At 45.9% G+C, this 20,193-nt stretch overlaps 1 protein-coding gene across 4 annotated transcripts in view; it reads right to left on the bottom strand.

The window, feature by feature from the left end:
* cdh23 (cadherin-related 23) overlaps positions 1 to 20,193 on the bottom strand; it is a 178,772-nt gene that overhangs the window by 77,339 nt on the left and 81,240 nt on the right. For all 4 annotated transcript variants that reach the window (XM_023963385.2, XM_078931958.1, XM_078931959.1 and 1 more), the window contains exons 10-11: positions 2,611 to 2,723; positions 979 to 1,167 (exon numbers count right to left, since the gene is read on the bottom strand). In XM_023963385.2, the coding sequence (XP_023819153.1) occupies positions 979 to 1,167; positions 2,611 to 2,723 (302 nt within the window). The remainder of the gene's footprint in view (positions 1 to 978; positions 1,168 to 2,610; positions 2,724 to 20,193) is intronic.

The following is a 20,193-nucleotide window of genomic DNA, read 5'->3' as shown; positions in this document are numbered from 1 at the left end:
TGCAGGAGTTCATTAGAAACTCCTCTCTGAGTTGTGGGCGGGACTGTTGGAGAGGTGAAACCCCGCCCCCCTTCCCACTCCCTAGTCCTAAGAGCTCAAAGCAGGGAGCTTGAGGCCCACCCAGCGTATTTTCTACATCACACATTATCCTAACTGCATGTTCTCGTCTGCTGCTCATTCACATCGTTTTGAATGAAGAAAAACTGAAATGCAGTTTTAATCTTAATTTTCTCTCTCTATATATATATATGTGGGTCCTCCATCATCAGAAAAATGTGGTGAGAACATGTTAAAGAGACCCAAAACAACATTTTTATCAGAGTGGGTCTTTATGATAAATTTTTATATCTAAAAAAACTCTTAAATGTTTCAGTGAAAGTGTCTTTTAATGTCAAATCCAAACCTCCGTAACGTAGGAATCTATTTGGAGCAGATTTTTGTCCCTTAATATTCATGTTAACCTTTAAAAAAATCAAAATCATGATCTTTGGATTCCAGTTTCTGCTGTTCATAATAAGTATAATTCACACAAACAAAAACAAGTTTTTAAACCATTCTCCGTTTTCATAAACACTTTGATTTATAATCCCCATAATAAACAAGTTACAAACAAAATCTATAAAACATTTTTGGATAATCGCTGCATGAGGTCTTTTCTGTGACCAAAACAAATAAACGTCTCAGAAAAGACCTCAACGATTATCCATAAACCGTCCTTTCCCACGGTAACTTTTCTTTAGGAAAACTAGCTTGGAATCTTTTTCATGAAAACAGTCATGAAGAATTCCCGTGAAAAGTAAGCAACCACCTGACAGAAGTGCTCAGAGCATGAATCCAATGCCATGAAGCCAATCTCTGCTCTGGAGCAACATTTTTCTCAATACTTAGGGAGCAGAACTTTATTCTGGGGCAAATGTAAACTTTTGACTTACTGAAGTATGAATCTTCTCTGAGATGTTCTGAGTGAGAAGCACTCACCTCATCCTTATCTTCTGCTTGGATGAACAGCGGCAGCGCAAAGCCCACCTGGGCCAGTTCTGTGATGAGGACCCGGTACTCTGAGCTGTTGAAGTTTGGGGCGTTGTCGTTCACGTCTATCAGGAGGATGGTGAAGGTGGTCCTCACGGTTGCATCCGACGGACTGCGATCATCTTTCAGCTCCGTGGCCTTCGAGTCCACAAGAGGAGGAAGCAGAAAAGGTGCAGAGATGTTAGTTGGTTCTGGAAATGTGCAGCTGAACGGAGGTCCTCCTGTTGGAGATGTCTGCAGTCGTTCAATGAAACCAAGCGAGGTAGGCCACATCCTGGACACCTGGAGTTTCCAACTTCACTTTCCTTCAATGCTGAACATGAGCTTAAAGAAAGACAGGTGTGTTTCAGCTCCGCCTCCTATTGACGGGCGCTGGCGCTGCTCTTCAGGTGTTTGAGTGCCTTTCATCTCAAAACTCCATAATCATTTGACCTCCACCTTCAGACGTTCAGCGCTATCTAGACCGCCTGAAGTTGAGAAATTAGTTGTATTACGACGGCAAACCACAATCAATAGCAGCAGCAGCAGAGAAAGCACCGCAGACCAAAGAGGAGAACATTCCCCACAAGAAATCCATATCTTATAAATACATTTTGAATTACATTTTCTCTTTTTCAGCACTTTTGCTCATGCTGTTTTCCCTGTTTGCAATTATTGATTTTAATTAAAAAGACAGACTTTGGCTGGTATCACTTTTGTATTAAACCTCAGCAGCAGTTGTATCTCTATCATCTCTTGTTCAAGTCCTCCATGGTCAAAAACGGCAGATAATTTGAAGCAAATTTGGGTTTTCTGAGGCCGCTGTGATCAAAGTATCTTCAATTGTGATCTGGACGGGATCCAGACATGACATCCAATCATAAACATAATAACTATATACAAGCAGAATTTAAACAGAACAATCTCCACTTCTGTTGAAATTACAATTGGCTGTTCAATTGTTTCAAAATGGTTTCATATTTAGATTGAATGAAAATATGATTATTGCCCCCAGTATAGATGGACCTTAAGATTACATAAACGTGTTTATGGTTTCCCTCTAACATTTGTGTCACATTTGATTCAGGCATTTCTGGGACCCCCCCTCTGTTTAGCATGACCAGAGCTTTCCTTAGAACCCAACGTAAATAGGTTGATCCATGTTTTCTGCCCTCTGCTGGGTTTTTAATTCTAGTTAAAGAGATTTTCCTGCTCATCTCAAAATAGCTGCTTCAGTCAAATCGCAAAAACACTTTTGGCGGGAAACGTTTTTGCCAATTTTCAAAACTTTACACTGAAGACTACAACACAGTATTAGGGCCACCATAAAATAAAGCAAGTAAAGACAGGAGAATAAAGTCAAAATTAGTAGTAAAAAGCCAACATTTTACAAATTATACCCTAACATTAGGAGAAAAATCCTAATTTTACGACAATAAAATAAATGATATAAAAAGTCCTAATTTTAAGAGGAAAACCTCATTGATTGATTTAATGCACCATCATATTAAAGCGGTTTCTGGATCCGCTGGAGGCAGCAGTCGATGTGGTCTTTGGGCGGACCCACCCCGTTCCCCAGCCATCAGCCTTTCAACAATTCACCTTGACTGTGAGCGTGAATCCTGACGAATACAGCGGGTTTTCTCGGTCCAGCTGGCCGTTCACGGTCAGGGAGCCGCTGATGTAGTCCAGGGCAAACACGCTGTTGGTGTTTCCTGTGCAGGGAAGACGGAGCAAAGAGAATCAGTTCGACTTAACCGCAGCTGTGAATTATTGAGCAGAGCTTCAGCGATGCGGCATGGATCTGTGGAGGGGAGGCATGTGCATCATCCGTGTTCTTTTCCTCATTCAACATGGATGCTCCCTGCACCTTCCCATCTTCTATTTCCCTGAGCTGACCGGCCACCTTTGACCTTTTCTCACATCTGCAAACCTTTGTTGTTGTGGAACTGCTTCTTTCAAAATCACGATCATAGGATCTTCTAGAGTTTAGCAGAAGTTCCTGCAGGAAGAACACTGTGGAGGATGTAGATGAACCTGCGTTAAAGGTCAAAGTGCACGAGGATTTGATTTCTAGAAAACACCTGAAGAGAAAATCCGATATTAAAAAGAGGAATAACAGTCGATGTGCTAAAACATTAAAACATCCTTAAAGCATAGCATTATCTCTTGACAAAGGGTCTTTAAATGGGAAGTTAGTGCACATGCATGCATGCATGAAGGAGCCACTGCAGCGTTTGCACACAGCATTTTTCTGAAGTGCTTGGACTCTTTGCATGCGCTGATGATTTGCATAAAATTGATCACGTCTGCACTCCTTCAGAGAGCTGAAATCATCACGGCAGCACCGTCCTCCTTAAGAAGTTCAAGCACGCCTGCTGCTCCCCACTCACTCCACTTAAAAAGGTTAAAACATGAGAGTGGGTCGCCCGGGCCCCTCTGCTCGTCTTCTGCTATTCTCTCTCGTCCTTTTCCACTTACCGCACCCCCCTCGCCGTTTCCTGTCGTGCGCTCAAACAACATTCTCTCAGAGGGTGGGGGGGCCTTGCTGCTTAATTTACACTCCAGCGCACGGAGGAAGGAGGGACATGAAAATGCAGAGGAAGACCAGAACCTCTTCCCCTTCACATGTCTGAAAACCCGACAATGCACTCCACGCTCTGTAGAATCAGCGCGTCTTCATCATATTTGTGTTTTCGTCCTCGAGATTCCAGTCCTCAGAATTTTAAACAGGAAAAAAAAAAACTCCTGAAAAAGTTAGAAACTCCCAGAGTTCAGATGAAAGCAAAAGGATCTATGTAATGACAGCATCGTGCAAACAAACTCCAAAGTAGAATTTTATGATCTCAGTCAAGTCATGAAGCATCAGCAAGAACCTGGGTTTAAATGAACTAATTCTATATGTGGACATGTCCTGTTAGAGATAATTCTATTCAAATCTCTCTTTATGTCTCTACCTAAACTGATCTTTTTTCTATCTCTAATGTTTTATTTATTTCTTTGTTTGTTTCTAATGACTTTTCTCTGCTAATTTAATCCAAACATCCATGGGAGATGCAGACGCAGAACAATTAGCGAGTTTTCCATCAGATCTGCAGATCGACGCCATGGCCTCAAGCCAGAGGAAGGAAAATACATTTCCAGTTAGACTCGCTCAAACTACGGAGACAGAAAAAATACAAGATGTCAACGCAGTGATACAAACACAAATGACAACTACAGAGCAAACAATATCACAAATTCACAAAGCAATTTTGAATAAATTAAATGAACGATAATTTTAGAATATTTTCTGATGAACCTCATTCTTAAATGGGACAAAAGTGAAAAACTGATGAATTCTAAAAAAGGAAAATGGTTGTTTTGTAGCTGCTGTGGTTGAGATTTAATTCCTGGTTGTCAAAGACTTAATTTAAGGATCAACTAATTAACCTCCTAATTATTCCTCTGTCTTGAAATGGACAGATATCTATTGAAGATGGAACAATTGATTTACTTGGACTTCAAACCAAAAACTGTCTCAACCAAATGGTCATTTAAAGAAAATAATCAAGCAGGTTTGGTAAACAGACAACTTTAATACATTTTTCAACAGTTTAACTGCTTTAAACTTTCATAAAAAAGTTTGATCTCAAGGTCGTCTTTTTTTTTGTGCTACATTTTCTGAGGAAAATCTTTCTGTACAGTTGGCGGTAGGAGCTGAAGTCCACGAAAACCCGCTGTGATGGTGAGTCTACGGCACACGACAGCTGGGGGTCAACAGATTAACCCGCGTCTGTGTTCAGCGATCCCCATTCACTGCTCTATTATTGCTCTGTTCCCACCTCTGGAATGAGAGAACAGGCGCTCCAAAAAAAGCAGAACGGAGGCAACAAAGGAGAAGAAGGAAGGGAGACGAGACACTGAGTAATGATGCTGGACCCCGAAAAATGTAAAGGGAAAAAAGAGCTGGAGGAGGATCGGAATAAAAGTATCCCAGAAATGTTCATGCCTGCTTCAAAATAAAGGAATCCTCCACTTCCTTTATTTTGACCTGGAAGTAAAAAAATTAATAAAGAACAGCAAAAGACTCTTACAAATGTATATTTTAGCATCAACTACACAGAAAAACCAATAGAACTACAAACATTCTTACAGATAGGAGTTTTCCTGTTTAATAAGAATAAAAATGACTTTCAAAGAACCACAATCCAGTTTTCTGATTGTGCAAAGCAGTAAACTACAAACATGATGACAGAAATGAAGTGTTTGAGGGTTTGTTAAAGTCACCTTTGACCTCCTGCAACGGCAGCATTGCTGCAGAAAGTTGTGTTGGTCCTACAGAATGAGTGACTTTAGAACCACATTTGTCCCTGGAAAACTAAAAAAAGAACAAATCCACCAAAAAGATGAAGAGTCTTCCTGAAGGTACAGTTCAGCAACTACAGCGGACTCATTATGACGCTGGAACTGAGAACCGGGAGGTTTCTCCTTCATGTTCAGACGCAGAAAAGCAGAGACCCCCCACCCCCCAGGCCTCTTTTGGGAGATTTAACAGTAAAGATAATGGATCCAAATGTCTGAAGAGGACGACATGTAACACATCATGCATGCTATAGAGCTGTGAGGCAACCGCAGGTCAACTGTGTTGTCACCACTGGTAGCTATTCTCACTGGGGGGGGCTGACAAAGCTCCACCCTTTACTTTCATGTCATGTGTTGTCCACCATCATGTTTGGCCTTCACACTGGTTTTCCTATTTTCATAAAAACTACATGTTTGGGTGGCAACACTTATAGAAAATCTGCAGCTAAAGGAAAAACAATGTTTTAAATATTTTTGTTCTACACCTCAAATATAAAAACATTAAAAGTGTAGAAATAAACGTCTACCTCTACTGCTATATATTAATATACATTATGGATTATGGGTGGATTTTTATGTCCCTCAAGGAAAGTTTGTGCAACTTTTTCTTCTAATTGTCAGTGTTTGTGTATCAGAGATGGAGAACAGACTGGTGGAGCGCTGTGTGACATGATAGGAACATCATGATCCTGAATGTGGCACGACAAAAGAGGATTTTCAGGATGTAAAACATATTTCCACTGTGGGAGGAGCGAAAGATCAGAGGAAGAGACAGGAGATGCTTTAGGAAGCTGCATCTGCACTTCCTGTTTGCATCAAGAGTTGGATTGGAAGGTGAAACCATCATGTTGTTCCAGCACAGCTCAACGCAGAAAAGAGGATTCTCATGAGGAATGCCGCCACTAATATCTAGACGCCCCCAGCGTGACGCAGAGCAGAAAGGTGTTCTGCAGAGTTTCCTGGCTGCTTCTTCGGTCTTGACATCCAGCAAACTCCCAGAATAAGCAGGAGTCGCTCAAACGGTGTCTCTTGTTTCAAAAATGTGATATGAACGTTGTTCTCCGTTGAGTCAGAACACCTTAATGATGGGAGGGGCAGACACAAACACACACCTGAGATTCTGCTCCTCAACTAGAATTTACTTAAAGATCCGTTCTCCGTTCACCCCCCCCCCCCCCCCATCTCTCTGTTGATGTAAACACAAACACGGCAACATTTTAACAAACGCTGTGTGTGATCAGTAAAGAGGCCTCTCAGCTCTAGCCAGAGGGACACTCCAAACGACTCAGTGTGTGTGTGTGTGTGGGGGGGGGGGGGGGGGGGGAGTTAATTCTGTTCTAGTAGATAGAGACGGTAATCTGCTGTGATTAACGGGGGGGGGGGGGGGGGGGGGGGTTTAAAGATGCCTTCACACAGAAACACCCCCAATAAGGCAGAAATACTTGCATTCTGCCTTCATACACGTGGCTGCGTTTTCCAGCCTTCATTGGAGTCAAATGTTTATGAAGAACCTCTGGGTGGGGGGGGTGGGGGGGGGGTGGGGGGGGGGTTGATTGTATGATGCGAGGCTCTCAGGGATTAGCCCGGCTCTCACATTACCAACAGTACTGGACTGGAAAATGAGAAAACATGTTATTTTAGACTCCAGCACGTTCAAGTGCATTTAGTCTCTGGCACGGACATCAGCAGAATTACCTGCAAACACGCTCATAAAAAAGCAGGAAGTGCGTCCTGCGAGCGCCACGAGGGAACAATAGACGCCGCTGCAGTCAGATCAGGCCTTTAATGTCATCATAACCTGAAAATCCCAAAAGACTGAAGTCGACTTTAGTCAAAATAACAACAAAGTGTTTGGAGGGAAAAGCCACGATGAGGCGCTTTGCATATCGTATGAAAAGTGTTTTATAAAGTTTGATTTTATTTTATTATTAGGGAATCATGGTTAGTGCTAATGTTTTTGTATTATTAATTTCTCTAAGCATAATGCTTTTTTTCTGTAAAAAATGTTTTGTTTAAACATTGTTAATTATTGTCGAACTGATAAAATGTGACAAACAGAACGATGAATGATAATATGCAAAATTTGAAAAAAAGATTTAGATAAAGAGCAACAACTTATCAAGGTCAGTCCAAACCTACACTTAAACTTTATTTTTCCTAAATTACAATTAAAAAATACTGAAAATTAGTTGTGGTGAAACAATTGCTTTGATTTTGATTTTGGATTGACAGCTTTTGTTGTCTTTACTGCAGTTATTCCATTCTTGAGTTTGGTGGAGATACGTTGAGTTTAGTGTTTTTTTCTCAGAAACATACTTGATCCTCTCAGGCAGCACTTAAATAAAAGAATTCAGGAATGACAAACTAAACAAATGTGGTCTGCATAAACATGTTTGCTACAAGTTATTCATCAAAAAACAACAGGAAGAAACAGGTGGTTTCCTGTTGGACGACAATGCGCTGTCTCCAAAATAACCACATCCTGGCGGAGTGGATGGACATGCTAAAGACTGCATAGGAAACCTGGCAGAAGAAGAGAGCAACCATCTTTAAACACCATCCATCCGTGAGGTTGCTACAGGAACAGTTATCTTTCCTCAACATAAACAGGAGAACGCAATTGGAACAGCCATGGGAGCAGCGATTGGAGCAGTCACTGGAACAGCCATGAGAACAGTCATGGGAACAGTCATTGGAATAGTCATGGGAGCAGCCATTGGAACAGCCATGGGAACAGTCATGGGAACATTCATGGAAGCAGTCATAGGAACAGTCATTGGAACAGTCATTGGAACAGTCATGGAACATTCATTGGAACTACCATGGGAGCAGCCATGGAAATAGTCATAGGAACAGTCATGGGAGCAGCCATGGGAACAGTCGTTGGAACAGCCATGGGAGCAACCATAGGAGCAGCCATGGGAACAGTCATGGGAACAGTCATGGGAACAGTCATGGGAACAGCCATGGGAGCAGCCATTGGAACAGCCATGGGAACAGCCATTGGAACAGCCATGGGAACAGTCATGGGAGCATACATGGGAACAGCCATGGGAACAGCCATGGGAACAGCCATGGGAGCAGCCATGGGAGCAGCCATTGGAACAGTCATGGGAACAGCCATGAGAACAGTCATTGGAACAGCCATGGGGACAGCAATGGGAACAGCCTTGGGAGCAGCCATGGGAGCAGCCATTGGAACAGTCATTGGAACAGCCATGGGAGCAGCCATGGGAGCAGCCATGGGAGCAGCCATGGGAACAGTCATGGGAACAGTCATGGTAACAGTCATGGTAACAGTCATGGTAACAGTCATGGTAACAGTCATGGCAAAGTCATTGGAACAGTCATGGGAACAGCCATTGGAGCAGCATTTGGAACAGTCACTGGAACAGCCATGGGAACAGTCATAGGAACAGTCATGGGAACAGTCATTGGAACAGTCATGGTAACAGTCATGGGAACAGTCATGGGAACAGTCATGGCAAAGTCATTGGAACAGTCATGGGAACAGTCATGGCAAGTCACTGGAACAGCCATGGGAACAGTCATAGGAACAGTCATTGGAACAGTCATTGGAACAGTCATGGAACATTCATTGGAACAACCATGGGAGCAGCCATGGGAATAGTCATGGGAACAGTCATGGGAGCAGCCATGGGAACATTCATGGGAACAGCCATGGGAGCAGCCATGGGAACAGCCATGGGAACAGCCATGGGAGCAGACATGGGAACAGTCATGGGAACAGTCATGGGAACAGCCATGGGAACAGCCATGGGAACAGCCATGGGAGCAGCCATAGGAGCAGCCATGGGAGCAGCCATGAGAGCAGTCATGGGAGCAGCCATTGGAACATCCATGGGAACAGCCATGGAAACAGTCATGAGAACAGCCATGGGAACAGCCATGGGAGCAGCCATTGGAACAGTCATGGAAAAGTCATGGGAAGAGCCATGGGAGCAGCCATTGGATCATCCATATGAACAGTCATGGCAACAGTCATGGGAACAGCCATGGGAACAGCCATGGGAGCAGCCATTGGAACAGCCATGGGAACAGCCATTGGAACAGCCATGGGAACAGTCATGGGAACAGCCATGGGAGCAGCCATGGGAACAGTCATGGGAACAGCCATGGGAGCAGCCATGGGAGCAGCCATGGGAACAGTCGTTGGAACAGCCATGGGAGCAACCATAGGAGCAGCCATGGGAACAGCCATGGAAACAGTCATGAGAACAGCCATGGGAACAGCCATGGGAGCAGCCATTGGAACAGTCATGGAACAGTCATGGGAACAGCCATGGGCACAGCCATGGGAGCAGCCATGGGAGCAGCCATTGGATCATCCATATGAACAGTCATGGGAACAGTCATGGGAACAGTCATGGAACAGTCATGGGAACAGCCATGGGAGCAGCCATGGGGAAAACCATTGGAACAGCCATGGGAACAGCCATTGGAACAGCCATGGGAACAGTCATGGGAGCATACATGGGAACAGCCATGGGAACAGCCATGGAAGCAGCCATGGAAGCAGCCATTGGAACAGTCATGGGAACAGCCATGAGAACAGTCATTGGAACAGCCATGGGGACAGCAATGGGAACAGCCTTGGGAACAGCCATGGGAACAGTCATGGGAACAGCAATGGGAGCAGCCATGGGAACAGTCATGGGAACAGTCGTTGGAACAGCCATGGGAGCAACCATAGGAGCAGCCATGGGAACAGTCATGGGAACAGTCATGGGAACAGTCATGGGAACAGCCATGGGAACAGCCATGGGAGCAGCCATGGGAGCAGCCATTGGAACAGCCATGGGAACAGCCATTGGAACAGCCATGGGAACAGTCATGGGAGCATACATGGGAACAGCCATGGGAACAGCCATGGGAACAGCCATGGGAGCAGCCATGGGAGCAGCCATTGGAACAGTCATGGGAACAGCCATGGGGACAGCAATGGGAACAGCCTTGGGAGCAGCCATGGGAGCAGCCATTGGAACAGTCATTGGAACAGCCATGGGAACAGCCATGGGAGCCGCCATGGGAGCAGCCATGGGAACAGCCATGGGAACAGTCATGGTAACAGTCATGGTAACAGTCATGGCAAAGTCATTGGAACAGTCATGGGAACAGCGATTGGAGCAGCATTTGGAGCAGTCACTGGAACAGCCATGGGAACAGTCATAGGAACAGTCATGGGAACAGTCATTGGAACAGTCATGGTAACAGTCATGGGAACAGTCATGGGAACAGTCATGGCAAAGTCATTGGAACAGTCATGGGAACAGTCATGGCAAGTCACTAGAACAGCCATGGGAACAGTCATAGGAACAGTCATAGGAACAGTCATTGGAACAGTCATTGGAACAGTCATGGAACATTCATTGGAACAACTATGGGAGCAGCCATGGGAATAGTCATGGGAACATTCATGGGAACAGCCATGGGAGCAGTCATGGGAATAGCCATGGGAACAGCCATGGGAACAGCCATGGGAGCAGACATGGGAGCAGACATGGGAACAGTCATGGGAACAGTCATGGGAACAGTCATGGGAACAGCCATAGGAACAGTCATGGGAACAGCCATGGGAACAGCCATGGGAGCAGCCATGGGAGCAGCCATGGGAACAGCCATGGGAACAGTCATGGGAACAGCCATGGGAGCAGCCATGGGAACAGTCATGGGAACAGCCATGGGAGCAGCCATGGGAACAGTCATGGGAACAGCCATGGGAGCAGCCATGGGAATAGCCATGGGAACAGTCATGGGAACAGTCGTTGGAACAGCCATGGGAGCAACCATAGGAGCAGCCATGGGAACAGCCATGGAAACAGTCATGAGAACAGCCATGGGAACAGCCATGGGAGCAGCCATTGGAACAGTTATGGAACAGTCATGGGAACAGCCATGGGCACAGCCATGGGAGCAGCCATGGGAGCAGCCATTGGATCATCCATATGAACAGCCATGGGAACAGCCTTGGGAGCAGCCATGGGAACAGCCATTGGAACAGCCATGGGAACAGTCATGGGAGCATACATGGGAACAGAGATGGGAACAGCCATGGGAACAGCCATGGGAACAGCCATGGGAGCAGCCATGGGAACAGCCATTGGAACAGTCATGGGAACAGCCATGAGAACAGTCATTGGAACAGCCATGGGGACAGCAATGGGAACAGCCTTGGGAGCAGCCATGGGAGCAGCCATTGGAACAGTCATTGGAACAGCCATGTGAACAGCCATGGGAGCAGCCATGGGAGCAGCCATGGAAACAGTCATGGGAACAGTCATGGGAACAGTCATGGTAACAGTCATGGTAACAGTCATGGTAACAGTCATGGCAAAGTCATTGGAACAGTCATGGAAACAGCGATTGGAGCAGCAGTTGGAGCAGTCACTGGAACAGCCATGGGAACAGTCATAGGAACAGTCATAGGAACAGTCATTGGAACAGCCATGGGAGCAGCCATTGGAACAGTCATGGAACAGTCATGGGAACAGCCATGGGCACAGCCATGGGAGCAGCCATGGGAGCAGCCATTGGATCATCCATATGAACAGTCATGGGAACAGTCATGGGAACAGTCATGGAACAGTCATGGGAACAGCCATGGGAGCAGCCATGGGAGCAGCCATGGGAGCAGCCATGGGAGCAACCATTGGAACAGCCATGGGAACAGCCATTGGAACAGCCATGGGAACAGTCATGGGAGCATACATGGGAACAGCCATGGGAACAGCCATGGGAGCAGCCATGGGAGCAGCCATGGGAGCAGCCATGGGAACAGCCATTGGAACAGTCATGGGAACAGCCATGAGAACAGTCATTGGAACAGCCATGGGGACAGCAATGGGAACAGCCTTGGGAGCAGCCATGGGAGCAGCCATTGGAACAGTCATTGGAACAGCCATGTGAACAGCCATGGGAGCAGCCATGGGAGCAGCCATGGAAACAGTCATGGGAACAGTCATGGGAACAGTCATGGTAACAGTCATGGTAACAGTCATGGTAACAGTCATGGCAAAGTCATTGGAACAGTCATGGGAACAGCGATTGGAGCAGCAGTTGGAGCAGTCACTGGAACAGCCATGGGAACAGTCATAGGAACAGTCATAGGAACAGTCATTGGAACAGTCATGGTAACAGTCATGGGAACAGTCATGGCAAAGTCATTGGAACAGCCATGGGAACAGTCATGGAACATTCATTGGAACAACCATGGGAGCAGCCATGGGAGCAGCCATGGGAATAGTCATGGGAACAGTCATGGGAGCAGCCATCGGAACATTCATGGGAACAGCCATGGGAGCAGCCATGGGAACAGCCATGGGAACAGCCATGGGAACAGCCATGGGAACAGCCATGGGAGCAGCCATGGGAGCAGCCATGGGAACAGTCATGGGAACAGCCATGGGAGCAGCCATAGGAGCAGCAATGGGAGCAGCCATGAGAGCAGTCATGGGAGCAGCCATTGGAACATCCATGGGAGCAGCCATGGGAGCAGCCATTGGAACAGTCATTGGAACAGCCATGAGAACAGTCATTGGAACAGCCATGGGGACAGCCATGGGAACAGCCATGGGAGCAGCCATGGGACCAGCCATTGGAACAGCCATTGGAACAGCCATTGGAACAGCCATTGGAACAGTCAAGGGAACAGTCATGGCAAAGTCATTGGAACAGCCATGGGAACAGTCATGGAACATTCATTGGAACAACCATGGGAGCAGCCATGGGAGCAGCCATGGGAATAGTCATGGGAACAGTCATGGGAGCAGCCATCGGAACATTCATGGGAACAGCCATGGGAGCAGTCATGGGAACAGCCATGGGAACAGCCATGGGAGCCGCCATGGGAGCAGCCATGGGAGCAGTCATGGGAACAGCCATGGGAGCAGCCATAGGAGCAGCAATGGGAGCAGCCATGAGAGCAGTCATGGGAGCAGCCATGAGAGCAGTCATGGGAGCAGCCATTGGAACATCCATGGGAACAGCCATGGGAACAGCCATGGGAGCAGCCATGGGAGCAGCCATTGGAACAGTCATTGGAACAGCCATGAGAACAGTCATTGGAACAGCCATGGGGACAGCCATGGGAACAGCCATGGGAGCAGCCATGGGAACAGCCATGGGAACAGCCATTGGAACAGCCATTGGAACAGCCATTGGAACAGTCATTGGAACAGCCATGGGAACAGCCATGGGAACAGCCATGGGAGCAGCCATGGGAACAGTCATGGGAACAGCCATGGGAGCAGCCATGGGAACAGCCATGGGAGCAGCCATGGGAACAGTCATGGGAGCAGCCATAGGAGCAGCAATGGGAGCAGCCATGAGAGCAGTCATGGGAGCAGCCATTGGAACATCCATGGGAACAGCCATGGGAACAGCCATGGGAGCAGCCATGGGAGCAGCCATTGGAACAGTCATTGGAACAGCCATGAGAACAGTCATTGGAACAGCCATGGGGACAGCCATGGGAACAGTCATTGGAACAGCCATGGGGACAGCCATGGGAACAGCCATGGGAGCAGCCATGGGAACAGCCATGGGAACAGCCATTGGAACAGCCATTGGAACAGCCATTGGAACAGTCATTGGAACAGCCATGGGAACAGCCATGGGAACAGCCATGGGAGCAGCCATGGGAACAGTCATGGGAACAGCCATGGGAGCAGCCATGGGAACAGCCATGGGAGCAGCCATGGGAACAGTCATGGGAACAGTCATGGGAACAGCCATTGGAACAGTCATTGGAACAGCCATGGGAACAGCCATGGGAACAGCCATGGGAACAGCCATGGGAACAGCCATGGGAGCAGCCATGGGAACAGTCATGGGAACAGCCATGGGAGCAGCCATGGGAACAGCCATGGGAGCAGCCATGGGAACAGTCATGGGAACAGTCATGGGAACAGCCATTGGAACAGTCATTGGAACAGCCATTGGAACAGCCATTGGAACAGTCATTGGAACAGCCATGGGAACAGCCATGGGAACAGCCATGGGAGCAGCCATGGGAACAGTCATGGTAAGGCAAGGCAAGGCAAGGCAAGGCAAGTTTATTTGTATAGCACAATTCGTACACAAAGTAATTCAAGGTGCTTCACAAAACAGAAAAATGCATTAAAATCACAATACATCATAGAAATAATCAACATTAAATTTACTTTAAAAGAAAAGAAAAAAGAAAAAAAAGAAATAAATAATAATTGAAAATTGATTTAAAAATAAATGAAGGAAAGGAAAGAAAAGTGCAGATAGGACCTTTCAGTCATATACACGGCTAAACAGAAATGTTTTAAGTCTAGATTTGAACATGAACACAGAAGAGGCCTGTCTCACGACTTCAGGGAGGCTGTTCCAGATTTTAGCTGCAGAATATTGAAACGCTGATTCCCCTTGTTTAGTTCTGACTCTGGGCATCAACAGGAGGCCGGCCCCTGAGGTCCTCAGAGTACGAGATGGTTCATATGGCACTAACATGTCAGAGATGTACTTTGGTGCTCGGCCATGGAGAGACTTGTACACAAGCAGAGCTGCTTTGAAGTCTATTCTTTGAGGTACAGGGAGCCAGTGCAGAGACCTGAGCACAGGACTAATGTGATCATACTTCCTGGTTCTGGTCAGGACTCGAGCAGCAGCATTCTGGATGTACTGAAGCTGTCTTACAGCTCGTTTGGAGAGGCCGGTGAGCAGGCCGTTACAGTAGTCTAACCTACTGGAGACAATCATTGGAACAGTCATGGGAGCTGCACCCGGCACGGACATGAAGATGCAGCTGCACTTCAGGAGTTTCAATAGACTTATTGACGTAGTTGATGAGTTTTTTCCAGACAAATTTGTGTTTTTACAGTATGTCCTGTTTATTCAAGGCAGAGCCAAAGCTTTTCAGAAGATCAAGAGCCATTCAAGTACCCCCCCCCCACCCACACACACACACACAAAAACCTGACAGTTTGTGAGAAGTTCTTAAGAATGCTGAACCAGACTAAGACACGGAATGCAGCCAGAGCTCAGAGGCCAGAAGCTAAAATATAGCATGTTTTCTCTGAAATGTACACAAATTAGTGTCACTTCTGAAGATGCTGCCTGCAGGCATTTTAACGGAAACATTTTATTTATTGTTCCAAAATGCCACTCTCAGAAGAATCCATCTCTGCAGCCGCACCAACATGTGAATGAATGCGTGTGCCGAGACACACGCGTGTGACAGCGTTGAGAGCACATGTGGGTTTTTGTCTGTATTCTGTGAGCCCTGAAGGGCCCTCACTACTGGCAACAGGCTGCATTTCATGAATAATAAAAACTACTTCCATCAAAGTTTTTCTTTCAAAATCTTCAAGGACAAATACTGTAAGGCCATGACGGACGGCAGATGAAAGACGACTCCTTCTCTGCTCAGACATGGAGCTGGACAACACGCTTAGGAAACCCCTCATCTGCAGCTAGATGCTTTAAAGACAAAATATTTCACAATGCAAGTTCATTTATGGTCTGTCAGGAAAAAACGACACGTCTGCTTGAAAAAAGACGCAAACTTTAGAGCTGAAGCCGACTGTGAAGCAGACTGAAGCTTGGTGGTCTGTGTGTGTGTGTGTGTGTGTGTGGGGGGGGGGGGTTGAGGGGTCTGGAACCAACAGTAGAAGTAGAAACACTAGAGCTTTATGGTTCTGTTTTACCTGACACCCCTTTTCAAAAGTAAATGTGGTTTGAGTGAAGAACAAAAAAGTGTACAACAGGTTCATTATTCAGGTTTAGGGGCCCGTTTCATCAACACAAAAATGTTTTGGTGTGTTATGTTTTGTGTTTACAATTATTTTGTCTAATTGAACTGAACAAAATATATCAAAATTAATCAAAAGTTGAACAATGCAGAGAACAAATGTCTGCAAAGGCTTTTGTTGGTAAAAATCTTCTGCAGTGAATGAAGAAGGTCTTTAGTATTAAACCAAAGGTTTTGCTGCTTTTTCTTTGTTGTGTTTTTTTTCTCCCTGATTAGAGTTTGTTCAAAGGAATTCTGTATTTAAAGTAGGAGAGGTGACTTCACTAAGATTTAAAGGAAATTTACTTTAAAGCAACTTCAGCCCAACGTAAGAAAGTTATTCAGTTAAAATAAAATAATAAATCGTCTCTGCATTAACATCAGAAATGACCACGAGCCGACGTTTGTGTTTCCATGCACTTCGACCAAAGCTGCTCAATTTAAATGTTTATGAAGAATTGAAATCATGTTTATTACGTACATTCACTCCTTTAAACAAAAATAAATCCTCAGCAGTTTTTCTAATTGTGCAAAGTTAAGAAAAAGTTTTTAAACCAAAGACAAAACAGGAACATTTATAGTAAAGGTTCAACAAATCTGTTCAAAAAGTTACTTTAACTTATATAGTTATAATTATAAAGTTATAGCTTTATTACAAAAAGATGGAATTCTGTGCAGTTGAGATAGAAAAAAATGTTACTTTATAGAAAAAGACAATACTAATAAAAAGGCTGAAGAGAACAAAGTCAAAATAGGTTTGATATAAGTTTTTGTGTCTCCATTTTCAGATCTGTTCTGGTGGTTTTAGTGTGTTTATGAAGAAGTGGATAACAGAGGAGCGGCCGATAAGGCCACCATACATCCTCGGCGTGAGGCCCGGTGCTGACTGAGACCGGACTCCACTGCTAGACTCCAGTAAACAAGAAGACTGGTCTGTGTAGCGATCAGTGATCCAGAGACCATCTACCTTTCACCCAGAGATTCCACACAGAGGCAGCGGGCAGCACAGAGCCTCGGAGCGTCTAATTGAAAACGCAGAGGAATCTCACCGATACAGCAGCCACAATAGGAGTCTCCAATAGAATTACAGGTATTAGACCTTTTCATATTACAGCATGGCTGCTGATACCGGTTAGGCAGCGAGAGCGTGGCATCGGAGCATCAGACTGTAGCGTGCTGAAGGATAAAGATATGTGAGGGGAGGCAGACGAGAGGAATAATCGCCTTTACTACTTATCACTCCGTCCAGGCGGGAAATGGCGTCGCCACGTCTGTCTGACCTTCTTACAGGGAGTCCCGAAGAGAGTGCAAGTCACACCTCTGACAACACTGAACTCAAGCGTCTTCTCTAACACTGGCAGTTGGGGTGAGAGAAGGCCTGTGGCCGAGCCGTTCCACTACCTGAAAGGGATTCTTCATCTGGAATCACAGGCCAAGCTCAAAAGTCGCTGGGTCATACGGGAAAGTAATGTTTTTTTGCTGATAAATCACCTCTTTTACAGTAGTTTTTAAGCAGTAGATAAAGCAGTAATGAGGTTAAGAGCTTCTGAGGGTAAAGAAGCCTAAAGAAGGAAGGAGCGTCTGATGGGATTAGCTGAGCAACAGAGACAAACCTCTGCAAACAGATCAACAAAACATGGATGCTCAAGGGACGGCCCTTTATTCTGCCAGTTTCTGTACAGACTCTTAATCTACTTAGACTCTTCTTACAGCGGAGTGGAGGAGCTGCTCAAACTTTAAACCAGATTTTATCGGATTAAACTCTCTCGGAGAGAACGGAGGATCCCTTCTCTCCAAAAGAAGTGAAAAAATAACGATGACTAAAAAAGGCGATGCTTTTATCCAGATTATGTTTGCAGATATTCCCCTATTTTCACAGTTCTTTTTGAAGACAGTTCCTCCTTCATCTAGCAGCAGTGACCCTTTAGAGTAGTTAGGAGCCATCTGTCATGACATGAACGGTGGTTGTGAATGAGCCTCGTAGGAGGCAGACTTGTTGTCAGGAACCTTTACTTAACGTGGAATCATCCAAAAACCCATGTCAGATGCTTGGAATTGCCCCAACTAAACCATCGACAGAAACCAAAATGAGGATGCTTGTGTCAGAGAGACTGACCCCTGATCCTCCTCTGGACTGAAGTTCAGGGCCTTTCCACAGCTGAAGCTGCAGGTCAGAGATCAAAAACTCAACGCATGTCTGTCACAAACCAACCAGAGGAGTCACATGAGCAAACAACACAGAAACACGGAACTATTAACTCAACACCTTTTCTGGTAAGTACTAAAAAAAAGTCTCCAGAAATGGTCATTTGGCAGACAGCGGGGTCCCTGGTTTGAATCTGTTCTGGCTTTCCTGAGGTCGTGTCCAGATTCTCAGTCATCCATGGAAATTCTGTTCAAATCAGTCGACGGGATTTAGTTTGTTCTTCAAGACGTTTCCTCTTTTTCCATTCAGAATGGACAGGGAGGCTGTTGCACGGCTTTGGTCGGCGTCGACCTCAGGTGTGAGGTACCAGTCAAATTTCCTTTAAACCTACGGAAGCTGCGAATGGCCTACCATGCTTTATTGTCCAGTTTTCTTTCAATAACGGTCTCTATCATCACATTATCATAGGAAAACAGGTTTTTTCTTGTGACAACATAGTAGATGTCTTTATCATGAGAAAACGGGCCAAAAAGAAGGTAATCATCGTTAGTATGGGAAAAGGACGATGAACGGCAAAGGTAGGCTGTTCACGGCTTCTGTAAGAGCGTCTTCTGCTATTGAAGCAAACGTTTTGCTCCCAGATAGTACAGACATTTTAGTTTGAATCATTAAACCACTAATGTGACGTGAAACAGAGTCACTGTTCAGTGCCGGTGTGAAAACATTTTAGGTGAGAGTTGTTATGAATTTAAAGTGTGATTTGAAAAGATCTTGAATCAGCGCTGAAGTTGTACAGACATGTTTAATGAGGTGACATGAGACCTTCTGTCATTATTGGATAAATTGGCCTAAAAGGTGACAGAGTGAGCGTTTCCTTCAGTCGGCCTCCAGCGTGTTTTTAAAGGACTTTCCATAATCAATGACGGGTTTTCTTTGTCGATTGGACTTTAACAACTAAAAGCACAATCTCATTTGCTCCGGACCCTGGAGCTCAGTCACGGGTTCTGGTTAAAGTCTCTATAATTAAACCAGGGGGTCAGGGGTCCAATAAGAGACAGATCAAACACCCCCCCCCCCTCCCCCAAATAAGCTCCTTCATAACAAATCATAAACATTGGTTGTTGGGACGCTATCTCCTGTTCACATCACGTCCCAGATCCACCCCAGATTAGAGGAGGCAGAGGAAATCCTCTTCTTGAGTCTCATAATCATCCGTTTGGATCACAGCTGCAATTAAAGCCTCGTTTATCTTAATTACTGAAGTAATGAGACGAGTCCCGCCGGAGTGAGCGCCGCTCTCCGAGGACACTCAGGGCGAGGAGCCAGAAAGCAAGAGGGGCACCATGCAGAGTCGCAGTTAGATCTGCAAACAAGCCCGCCCCCCAAAATGATCTGACTGCAGAGGAACGCCGGGCGGGGCCGGTGCAGACAGAGGAACACGCGTGATTATCCGTGTTCAAACAGATAGAAAGCGTGCATACAGATGCATCACTCTGTCTCTGTGTCAGCCAAACTTCTAATGATTTGATCAAGCTGCAGCTCTGCAATAACTCTACATTTTACCTTGACTGGGAATACGATGCTGCACATAATTAATGCATTTTTAATGTCCGTCTCCTCGGGAGCTTCGCTTAGCCATCCAACTTTGCAGTAAACACATCGCACAACAAGACAGCGTGTGGCAGGCGGCTGTAAGTAAGACTGAGTAGGTGTGAGCGCCGAACAGGAACGGCGGCTTTAGGGTTCAGGCCGGACGGCGAGCGCTCCGTCCTGGGGGGTTTAAACAATCAAGGACGCACGTGGATTAAGACGCACAAATAATTCATCACTCGGTTGATGCTGGCATGCCGGCACGCACACAGGGTCAAACGTTCTTTCTTAGGTGTTGAGGTCACATCGGGACTCTGCAGATGACAGA

The sequence above is a fragment of the Oryzias latipes genome, chromosome 15 (genome assembly GCF_053564925.1).
Source record: "Oryzias latipes strain Hd-rR chromosome 15, Olatipes_Hd-rR_3.1".
In the NCBI taxonomy this organism is placed as follows: domain Eukaryota; kingdom Metazoa; phylum Chordata; class Actinopteri; order Beloniformes; family Adrianichthyidae; genus Oryzias; species Oryzias latipes.
The sequence above is the reverse complement of the archived record's forward strand: the minus strand, read 5'-3'. Positions and strand labels throughout refer to the sequence as shown.